This window comes from Cyprinodon variegatus, unplaced genomic scaffold (assembly GCF_000732505.1).
Source record: "Cyprinodon variegatus isolate N-32 unplaced genomic scaffold, C_variegatus-1.0 Scaffold389, whole genome shotgun sequence".
NCBI classification, from domain to species: domain Eukaryota; kingdom Metazoa; phylum Chordata; class Actinopteri; order Cyprinodontiformes; family Cyprinodontidae; genus Cyprinodon; species Cyprinodon variegatus.
Genome location: NW_015150842.1, coordinates 603,544 through 615,298, shown reverse-complemented (window position 1 = coordinate 615,298; position 11,755 = coordinate 603,544). Strand labels below are relative to the sequence as shown.

Genomic DNA, 11,755 nt, shown 5'->3' with positions numbered 1-11,755 from the left:
TTTTTTTCAACAAACAATAAATGCCATTGCAATGTTTTACTCTGACCTCTGCCTTGTTGAAACCCCCACAAAGACTGAGCAGTAGCAATCAGGAAAAAATAATCTTATTTCTGCTTCTTAGGCACAGGCCAGGCTGAGGGCCCACCTTGTGTAGCTTTGAGCAGAAGAAACTGTAGAGATGAAAAAAAGTAGAGAAAGAGTGGATAAAAAGATTGAAAAATGTCTGGAAAATGTTGTAAAAATAACTGAAGGAAAGATAAGAAATAAACGCAATGGTGATAATGCTCAGTAAGAAAAGAACCTACTCAGTACAAGCAGCTAGAAGGTTCGATCTGCTTTGATTAACCTATAGAGCTTCAAACGGACTTACGATTGTACCTTTATGCGCATTACCTTATTTTATGAATTATTGCAAAAACAGAACTGTAAAGGTAGAAAACGAAATAGGCCCAAGGGACAAATCATTTGCATTTTCTGTGTCAGTGCAGGGGGAGGGGAGGAGTCACTGGCCCCTTTTGGCCCCCTTTCTGGAACATCCTCTGTCTCTGAATGGGACTTCAGAATTCCTGGCATGTTTTTTTTTATTTTTTTTTTATAGCAAAACCAAAGTTATAAGCTGCCTTGCTTTCTGTATATGTTGGTTTATTCTCTAACCCCTTTTCCTTCGCTGGTTTACAGAGCAAAATCTTATCATAAACACAGTATTATTCAGAATTAACTGGGGCCTTCAGTCCTTCTGGCTGTTGTGTCAAAACAGACTCACCTAAGTACATAACAATATAGAATGAGCTGGCACAGCTCCGACATCACTTAAAAGCTCATCCTTTACAACAAATTAACAGAAACCGGGTTTATTTGTTAACAACTTGATTCTACTGCCCTCTAGTGGTCATTTTTCATCCACTTGTCTCAACTTTACATGTGATTATTTCTGACTGCGATGAGACTGGCCAAATTAAAAAAAGAACAGAGATTGGTGATTTAAAATACCATAATATTTTTGATTGATATTTTTATTTTTTATTTCTGTATTTTAATTTGGGTTAAACATTTAAATAAAGTCTTCAAAAGTAATCAAATTTATTTTTTCAAAAATCAAGATCTACAATAAACAGTGTTTGGACAAGAAATTAAATTTTTTTAAAAAGTATGTTACTTTCATGAAATAAAATACTTTTCTTTAAAACTTCAAACTAAATTTTGTTCCATGAAACAGAATATTCCTTAAGCAGGGATGCAGTTGCTCATGATTACCACCAGGAGGAGTACTTATCACACATTTAAATGAAAACAGAAACTCCCAAGTAGCTTTTTGATGACTTTACTGGTTTCAAAGAATATCTAAGGATGGTGTTTGGTTTAAAATGTTAAGATTAAATTGTTGTATCATGTAGCTACACCAAAAGACAATGATTTAAGTTTTAATTCTGCATGTCAGCATTTTTTGATAGGCCTAAGAATCGCTCTGAACATGATGCAGAATATTAAGAGGTATGTTTTGGCACCACTGGACATTTGCATTTGTTGGTTAACAATGTGCCAGTCATTTTAATAAGTATTTTAGACATTTTTAATATTTTTGATGCATTTTCTAAATACCAAAGAAACATTTTTAGACAGCATTTTGTTGTTCAACATATTATTCATATAATATAGATGGATATAGATAAATGGGCTTAGGAAATAAATCTTGTTTATGATTTTTTTTGTATATCCTAAGTAGGGCTGGGCAATTAATTGCATTTGCAATATAATCACAATTTAAAAAAAATGCAATTTTCAAATCGCAGAGGCACTTTTACTGTCTGAAAAGCTGTACTAAAGGAAATTTCGTTTTGTATACACAAAAAATCACAATAAAAGTTGTCTAAGTCTAAGACTCAATTTTAGGCACAATACATTTAACAAGAGTAAGACAATAAAATTCTCTCTTTGGTGGCGATAATATTATTAAAGTGGGTATGATGTTGCACAGAAAGGAAAAGAGAGTTGCAGCTAGCACCTACAGTAGATCTATGCAGAGTAGAAGTAAGAACTTTTTCATGCAAAAGTTTCACAGGTCCCAGAGCACTGCATTCTGGACAAGCAGGCTTTCAGGTCATGAAAAACTGAAACCCTGGAGTAAAACATCGACATGGTGGTGCTTAGTGCAAAGGAAAATTGCAATAAACTTGCAATCGCAATATTGGTTGAAAATAATCGCAATTTTGATTTTCAGCAAAATAATTCAGCCCTAATTCTAAGTATGTTGACCATCTCCTTACAGCGGCATTCCCCCTATCTTTCAGGATGTATGGGCCAGATTAAAGATCCCAGAGTATGATAAATGATGAATACAATTTACACAAATAATAAAACTGAAATATATGATATCATGCTGCTTTTATTCAAAAAGAAAACAGCTAATCATCTTTATAGTTGGAGAACACTTGGGACCCTTTCCTAAACTCTCTCTTGCATCCTACTAAAGGAGACCATAAATTGCATCGGAGGACTTCTTTCCATCAAAACTGATAGATATTTCTCTTTTTACAGTCAGGTCAACACATGTATTTAAAAAAGATCATTAAAATAATTTTTTTGTTGTATTTTCTTTATCGCATTATCTTCACATATAGAGCTGAATAAAAGCTCACAGGTTTATCAAAGGACTAACCAAAGAATTTAGAAATGCCAACATCACTGTTATAAATCACGAATGAAGATGAAAATCCAGTTTCTGGTGTTTGAGTTAGTGCATATTTTGTATGGGCAAAGATTAAATTAACCAGAGCCTGTCACCTGTGAATTATTGTCTCCCCCCCGCTCATTCTCATCTATGCAGAAGTGTTTAATAAAGTAACAAAAGCCCAAAGCTTTATTTATAATTCAGTGAGATTTATTCTGCTGCTGCATCCTGTTGCTCTGTTTGATTTGTGATCAAAGAGTTGCTTTTGATCACCATCTGATCTCTGATCAAACACCTGCATCATGATCAAACATGCCTGTTTAAGAAAGGCAGTGGTTTATAGTTTGGGGACATTGCTATCTTGTTTCATCTTCAGGAAGTATGGTTTAAAGTGTTTTAATCCAAACTATATGGTTGAACCTTTTGCAAAGGAGGGGTGCAACAGCAGCTCAGTCCTTACATGCAGACGGATATCTAAGAGGAAATCAAAGTACCCTTTCAAAAAAAAATTAGTTGTTCTATATTCTCCAGGGCTGAACTAAGCTGTTTAAGCTCTGTGAAAGTGTTTACTGAAAAGAATCAGAATCAGATGCATTTAGTGTCATTATGCCTTGGTTGGAAAACTGAATTAATTTCATGTTCAGCAAAAACAAAACAGTCATAACAGAAAAAAGCCATCACACTCAAACTCTGCTTTGTTATAAATTAATAACAAGCAATTTGGGCTTCATCTTTTCAAAGCATAAAAATATCTTTAGGGTTATTTATTTCACTTCAAAAGCCGTCTGATTCTTTGCAGAAAAAAAACTGATGGACATCCTATTTAAGAATTATCAGTCTTTGTCCTTATAAAGCCTGGAGACGTATATTAAAATCTGACATTTTTAGCCCAAAATATGGACACTGTACAACATTGGCATTGAAATTAGAGATTAGTTAGACTGTAAGATCAACACTAACAGATTCTCATCATCAGCTGATGTCTTCCCATGCTAAATGTTTTACCACCCACTTTTCCATCCATCCATCCATTATCTGACATACTTATCCCAATTGGGGTCGCGAGGGGTGCTGGTGCCCAGCACTCACCCCCTTTTCAGCCTTTTAATAATCTTTTCCATGGATGATAATGTTGTGCCTTGTTGATTAGATGGAAACTTAATGCCATCAATGTACTTTCAACAAAACCTTGCCTGTGGTGAATGGTGATAAGTAATCAAAGGAATCAAAACATTTGCATTAAAGGGATTAAGCACTGTTGTTTTTCACCATAGTGACAAAATCAAAAAAAGGTTAGTATACATACAATAACTGTTATCTAATAGGATTAGTAGTTATTAAATCAAGAGTACACTACACTCTTTCTGTATAAGATTGGATTTCTTCTCCATATTCTAAGTCACATAAAGCTAGACATCTGTATATATGTCAAATGAAGGAAAACTGCATAAATCATGGCAGCTTCTCTGAGCATCTAGAAAAGATATTTCTGTTTTACATTCCTCCCTAAGCATTGAACATACATTTGATTGTTTTGAGAAATATACTTTTTCATATAAAACATCAAGGTCAACTTTCTGATATTGAGGAGAGGAAAAAAATGGAAGAAAACTCCTAAAAATGGCACACATGTTCTTTTATCTGCGTATTGTAGCCACTTCTTCTTATTTAACGGCTCCTGTGGGTTGTAACAGGTCAGATGTTGTTAAAAACCTACCACAGGTTACTCCGACTTTGATCATCTAATTATGTGTTTTAAAAATTTTATTTCCGCTTGAAAATATTTTCGAATCTCTGCTTTGCTGCTGTTTCAGTTGCAAAACATTGACAAACATTGACTCTAAATCCTGAGAAGGGAATCCTACATTTCAGCTAATCTGCATTATGTGTTCTGCTGTATGTTTTACCATAACCTCCCTAGAATGGGAGCAGCAAATAATTCTGCAAAGCTTCTGACTAGATTTTCAAAGTTTGTTCATATGACTTCACTGCTAATGCAGCTTAGGCTCCCAGTTTATTATCACTTACTTTTCAAGATCTCAATTTTGACTTGGAGAGCTCTGCTGGGACAGACACCATTCAATATCATCTGAACCAAATATTCTAAATGGGTATTGCTGCACAGGCATCTCAATGCCTGCTGCTCATGCATCTTTTTCTACGATTTATTTGACTTGCACTCAACCTTCTATTTGTTTGCAGTGCCGTGTGAGCAACCACTTCTTTCATAAATACTTTTGTGGCTTACCTTAATTACAAATGAACTCTGATTGCAATTTTACCCATGATTGTGTTAGGCCTTTCATATCATTTATATGTTTCTCAAAACTTTTTTTGTGTATTTTATGTTTTTATTTTTTTATGGCGTTTTTTATGGTTGTTTTTTAAGTTGTAGCAGGTTTTCATCAGACGCAAGACATAGGGGTTCAAATGCACTGAAAATACATAAATGTGCTGCAAATTATCCCATTGCAAAAGCACACAAAATGCAAATAGAGAAGAAAAAAATGTTGCAAGTAGCAAAAACTAAACACTCAATATTATTGGGATGTCCCCCCACTGGACATATGGAGTCAAGAAAGAGTCTTTTGTGGAAAATTGCATCTATCTAAGCATCCCCTATATTTCACTAAGGGTTTGTAGGGGGTCGACTCCCACTTAGAGGTCTGGAACAGCTCTGTTATGGGTGCTATTTTGCGTCTGCTTTTGTTTTTTCTACATGCTGCATTTTTTTCTTTACATGTGTATTGTGTGTGTGTGTGTGTAGGTGTGCAACACAAGTCTGCTTACTGGGCCAATACATACTAGAGAAATAACTAATCTAAATGAACCATTTCTTTCAAAGAGAGACTCAATTATCCAGTCACAACTATGAAAGTTGCCAGTTGATGGCTGCAAAATTATTATTTAAAAACATTTATTATGTATTTACATGTTCTAGTATGAATATTTAACAGTGCAAGATTTGTATCCTGTCTGAATTAGAGAAAATTCACAATAAAATCCAATACATTTATGTATTTGCAGCACATTTACACTCTGCTTCTCTTCATTGCTGTGATCCAAACATATCTTTGCAGCATTTCCCCTTTGGATGTATTTTCTATGTGTTTCTAAGTGTAATTGTGTTTGCCAGCCTCCCATGTTGTTTGCAGTACTATTTTTTTTTATCTGCAGCATCCTTGCACCCCTTGACCACCGTGATGAATCAAAATGAATGGGAATTTAAAAAGCAGAGCATCTGATCCTCCAGCCGACTAAGTGAGGAACATAGCACTTTGACCTACCCTGGCTTGAATCTATGAATGGCAGCTGAGACCTGAAACAACACCTCTAATCATTGAGTCGGAGGTTGGCTTTTCTATTGGCCAGCTGGATTGTCAGTCAGTGCCTGCTCGACTGGTTCGCTAAGTAAAGGATTTACGCATAGTGACTAATCTTGGTTCATGCTCACAGACGCACCGGATTCGTGTCGCAGCGTTTTTCCAACCCAGACGCGGATAAAGACTATTATTTAACTTATAAAGAAATATTTGTTCCTATCTCTGCCAACACCGTCAGGTAAATAAACATCTATAGATGGAGTTTTGGTCGTGACTGTTGCTCGCCGCCTCTCACTCTGCGGAAGAATCTGCCGCAGCATCCAAACCACGGCAGCTCTCTCCTGCGCAAACATGGGTACCGTTCTCTCCATATCTCCTGCCTCAAAGAAGGCTTCTATAATGGACACTGAGGCTACAGGGGATGGATTGAAAAACGACAAGAGCCTCAAGCGCCACTCGATGTTCGTATCTTTGTCTTGGAAGAAGCTGGTGGCCAATTCAGCTAAGAAAAGCGCCAAGAAAGTGACCCCGAACCCGCTGCAGCCGAGCCAGGTGGCCCATCTCAACAGCGAAAACATCAGGAAGACGCACCAAACCGAGGAGAAGAAGCCAAAGGCGCCCATCCCTGTCCCGGTCCCCACGGTCCCCACGCAGAACAGCGACAGCATAGTTCAAAACGGGAGGCTGTCCACGGTTCAGAAGCAACCCAGCAACTTCTCTCTGCTGTCACCCAGGCGGATTGTTATCCAGGCGTCAACAGGGGAGCTCCTGCGCTGTTTGGGGGACTACTTGTGCCGCAGGTGTTATAAACTGAAAGAGTTAAACAGCGGGGATGTTGTCCTCTGGTTCCGAAACATTGACCGGACTCTACTGATCCAGGGCTGGCAGGACATCGGCTTCATTACGCCAGCCAATGTGGTGTTTGTGTACCTGCTGTGCCAGGACGCAATCACAGAGAGCGTGAGCAGCGCGGCCGAGCTGCAGGGCACCTTCCAGACCTGCCTCTACCTTGCATACTCCTACATGGGCAACGAGATCTCCTACCCGCTCAAGCCCTTCATCACGGACTCCAACAAGGACGTTTTCTGGGACACGTCGCTTCGAATCATCGACCGGCTGAGCCCCAAGATGCTCCAGCTGAACGCGGACCCACACTTTTTTACCGAGGTCTTTCAGGATCTGAAAAATCAGCGTGATTCCAGCGAATCCAGCTTAGACCGTTGACCCAGGTCTATGGAAGGTCCAAAGTGCCACAATTTAATAAATAAATCATCAAAAATCTCTATAATTTTCATTTGGCAGCTCCCTGCTTCTAGACTGATGGAATTTTACTTAAATTATTTTTGGGAAAATTTTCATTAAATTGATGCATCTAGATTGGCTAATATCTTATGGCAATTTAAAAATAACATATAATCAAATATATAAATCTTTGAAACGTGTTGCAGGGCATTGTTTTATCATTGGACAAGCACTGTAAGCACAGAAAATACTAAATAATTTGGTAAACACTGAGATAATTATTTGCTATTTAAAGTTCAATTAATTCAAGTTTTCATTAATGAATAACTTAAATTTAATATGTGTAATTCATCAACTACAGGCATATAATGTCCTGAATATAAGGATTTTCCAGAATAACCTAATTTATCTAAGAGTTATTCATTTGACATCTTATTTATTTGTTTAATTGTGGCACTTTTGACTCTTGCTGAGGTACTGAGCAGTACGCCGGTGTATTTTTAAAGCTGAATGTATAAAAGGTGACTGGACAGTGTTGCCTGCAGTACTCCTCACGTCTCGGCTCAAGATGTTACACAACTTCAATATGGTCTTTAGTTTCCGCTGGAAGAGGTTTTAAAGATGCATGCTGATCGTGTTTTGTCTTCTTATTTTGTCTTGTCCTAGGAATTTGACTTTGCTGTAAAACCCTACATTTTAACAGAGACTCAAATCCCCATTTCAAACTAAATTAGCCTAATTTCCAAGTAAATGAGTGGATGTTTTTGGATGGGGTCCAAGCCTGTGCCAGAATAGATCTCCCCAGTCGAGTCAGGCCAATGAGCTGTCCAAGGTGCTGACCTGTTCAGCCATTTCTGATTCTCCTTTTCTCCCAACTGAGCCAAGCATGGCTTACGAGTGCCTCCACAGCACATAAGCCTAAGCCTTGTAAGTAAGTTAGTAATTAGAGATAGTCTACTGGGCTTTTTTAGCATCTCAGTCAGCTGATAGATAAGCTAGTCGACATGGAACAGATACAAAATGTCTCTAAAATGGCAATGAACAGTGATTGTAAATATTCCCCTTTGAGCTGTTTCATCTAGGCATGGGCTGGTGTACGGTTCTAATGATAACATTTAGTAAAATTACCACAGGTTAATGATATTTACACAAAGAATTTTAACAAAAGTATTTAATCTAACTGTTTCTAATTGAAACAGGAAACCGAATATGCTGTCCACTACTGCTAAAGTATTTTAGAATATAGTTTACAAACAGTTATAAAAATAGCGCATAACCTTTATTTGCTGTTGTTGATCTTGATCAAATAGAAGCAAGAAATACCTTTTAGGTTCTTTTTGTTTTAAAGTGGATATTAAGAATAATATATATATATATTTACACTGTTCTCCTTTTAGAGGGGCTAAAGATAACATAACAACCCAATATTCTCTTTTTTAATACTCAGGCTGTTTGCTCAGATAAGCTTTCTGCAATCTTTGTTTAACATGCATGTTGCTTTCCAACTAATTTCTTAAATCAGAGTAAACTTTATAGGATTTTCTTTATTTTTATTTCATGTGAGGGGAAAGCGTAGGCGTTTTCTTTTGCCAGCCAACAGCTGTCAGCAACAAGTAGGAGATTAGTAGTGCTGAACTCATTCTAAAGAATTAGTTAACTTGTTAATCTAGCAGTTTCTCTAGTTTGTCAAAAACAAACTTCAAACATAATATCTTAGAATTTTTAAAAAGTAGCTTTTTGAGCCTGTGTATACCACTAGCCAGCCCATACTTGATGTCACAACTTGCTTTCATTTTTTAAACTTTGTCTTAATTTTAAAGACCCCATCTATTAGAAAACAGACATTTGGATGGTATTTTGATATATGCTGATAATTTTCCGACTCTCTGAAAAGATCCCCAGATACTGTATGTCATGACAAGATCTCATTCTGCATTTCCAATTTCACTCTCTTATATTGTAACTATAAAAGGCCGAAGGTATTAGTAGCTTATTGGCTAAAGCTAAGCAATAGATGTATTGTTTTAGGTTTAACTGAAGACCAAATAGGATATATTTTTTTGTTTTTTTTCTTGGTTTGTTTTGTTTTCGAATCTTCTCTGTGCCAAGTGGAAAATAGCCTGAAACTTTGTGGTTTACATGTAAAAATCCCATCTTTTCAACATGATTTTAATGCCAGTTTGGAAAATGGTTGAGGGTAGTTTGAGCATCACAGAAACAAACACAAGCTTATAGACAATAAAACCTAAAATCTGTTTTGCAAATATGCTCTTAGCCTCAGTTAGTCAGTTTCAGATTAGTTTATTCATGATTCCTCAGAGTACAAGTGTTGCGGTGACATGTCAGAAACATAAAGATAACCCCCATTTGCACATGTGTTACTGCAGTATCTATAAGCCAAAAAATAAACCAGCATGGACTCTGAAACCAAACACAGTCCTGCCTATGGTTAATCTTAAAGACAATTGTTATATTTGTGAATCATTTGCTTGAACAGTAAATAATGCTGCTATTTTGCACAGCTATGGACAAATTTCGTGTTTTTTGCACAGTGATGGTGATATACCAGTGTTTCCTGCGAGGCACTGGAATGCTTTACCATTAAGTTTGCATATATTGGCACCAGCTCATGCTTTAGAATGACCGGCTGTGAAATAAATCTTTTGTACGGTTCATCGTTTCCCCTAAATGTCATGTAAGAAATTGATATTTAGGTGTGTTTTGTCTGTGGTGTTATTCCACATATGCATTCACTCCTTGTATGTGTGTAGACAAAAAGCTCATTACAGTACTTGTCTGAGGTGATCATGGTGAAATAAATCCAAATTTATGTAGAATTGCCTGCCTCTGTTGAATCATTTCATTGTTTTAAACTCACCCTGATCTGGCAGCAATTGCTTTGTTGCATATGCAAACAGTACTGGACAGTAGTTTCCATACAGCCATCATGAGGTGGAAGTCTTATCTATTGTAGGCTTTGATTAAGGCCGTTGAAACATTTATATTTGTAACAAATTAATACTTTAACTCAGAATATTTTTGAAAAAGAAGAATTAGGTGAACAAGTTTTATTTATTCAATAAATGAACTGATTAAATATGTGAAAAGAACATAAATATTTGGTTAAATGTCCTTAAGCAAGCTGATCATTGACAAATCAATTGTTATAACCACAGTGTTTTTTCAGAGCCCTAGCTGGATAATTGAGACTCTTTTAATCAGGAATGCTTGTTTTGAAGTGTCTGCTATAATTTTGCTACACTTGGTTTTCTCCAAAATTCAACCATCAGCCTCAAATCAACAGATGAAAACATCCCAACATGATGCAATCAAAGCCGAACTTAACAATTAGCACAGAGTTTATACATTTGAATGCTCACTTTGAAAATATTTGTTTTTGGAGGGGCATAAAAGTTCAGTCTCTGTCCCAGTTTTACCATAAAACTTTCCCTTTTCCCAGAAGACATTTGTCTTGATTAGGTGTAAATTATACTGTAGTTGAATTAAAAGTTGGTAAAGCATGATTTCTTTTTTTTTTCTGCCAGCACCCTGAAAACCAATGTTCCAACATTTCCAAGTACATGATAGATTTAAGCTTTGGTGCCTGTTTCAAAGTTCTTGAACAATCTAACCAACTTCCTTGTATCATATAGTAAAAAAATGAATTCAGATTGATTGAAACCTTGATACAAGATGATCTTTCATAAGAGTTTGTTTCAGAAGGATAAAGAGAAATATTACAGTTCAGAATGGATCCAAATCAACACTACAAAGCTAACTAACAGAATCTCGACTGGCTATGATCACTTCCCTAACCCCTTGAACCCTACGGACCCACCGGCGGGTCCAGCTGCTACATGACCTCGTAACTTTACCAAACCCCCAGTATTGATGTAAAAAACATATTTGGCACAGTTTGGTGACATTTATGGATAAATGTGCCAAACTGGCCCCTCCGCCTAAGAAATTTCTCACTAATACCATTCTAAAATAAATATGATTCATCTGATTGAGTCCAAATTTGGTATATTTTTACACAACATTTAGATTTGAAAGTCTGTACTACTTTTTTGTGCTATAAATAATATTTTGGTAGTGTTTTGCAATGTTTATTTCAAAGAAAATTTTGGCGAGGTTCAAAAAATGCAAAATATTTTGTATTTTGTCCCTAATATTTCAGGCAGGGTCAAAGCTACAATGGTGCTGACACCAGAAAACCATTCTATGACATCTTACCTTTACAGACGTACCAAAAGTTTCTTCTTAAATCTAATAGCTTTGAGGCTATAAGTTATTTACTTTTGTGTGTTTTTGTCAGGCAGAAATTTATTTATACCCCCTTAGGGTGTAAGAGGCTAATGGACCCTTCAGAAGTCTGCTTACTGGGCCAATTCATACCCGAGAAATAACAAATTTAAATGAACAAATTCTTTCAAAGAGAGGCTCAATTATCCAGTCACAACTATGAAAGTTGCCAGTTGATGGCTGCAAAATGAATAAAATTACAAGAGTGATATTAAAA

General features: G+C 36.4%; 1 protein-coding gene across 1 annotated transcript; it reads left to right on the top strand.

Moving 5' to 3' along the window:
• The first annotated feature begins 6,116 nt into the window (after window positions 1–6,116).
• Window positions 6,117–10,063, top strand: cdk5r2 (cyclin-dependent kinase 5, regulatory subunit 2 (p39)). The gene has a single exon (XM_015387249.1). It carries the CDS (start codon window positions 6,343–6,345, stop codon window positions 7,213–7,215), a length of 873 nt encoding a protein of 290 aa, XP_015242735.1. The 5' UTR covers window positions 6,117–6,342; the 3' UTR covers window positions 7,216–10,063.
• Window positions 10,064–11,755: the final 1,692 nt, after the last annotated feature.

Coding starts and splice junctions, on each gene's coding strand:
- cdk5r2 (XM_015387249.1), top strand. CDS start 6,343: ATGGGTACCGTTCTCTCCATATCTCCTGCCTCAAAGAAGGCTTCTATA.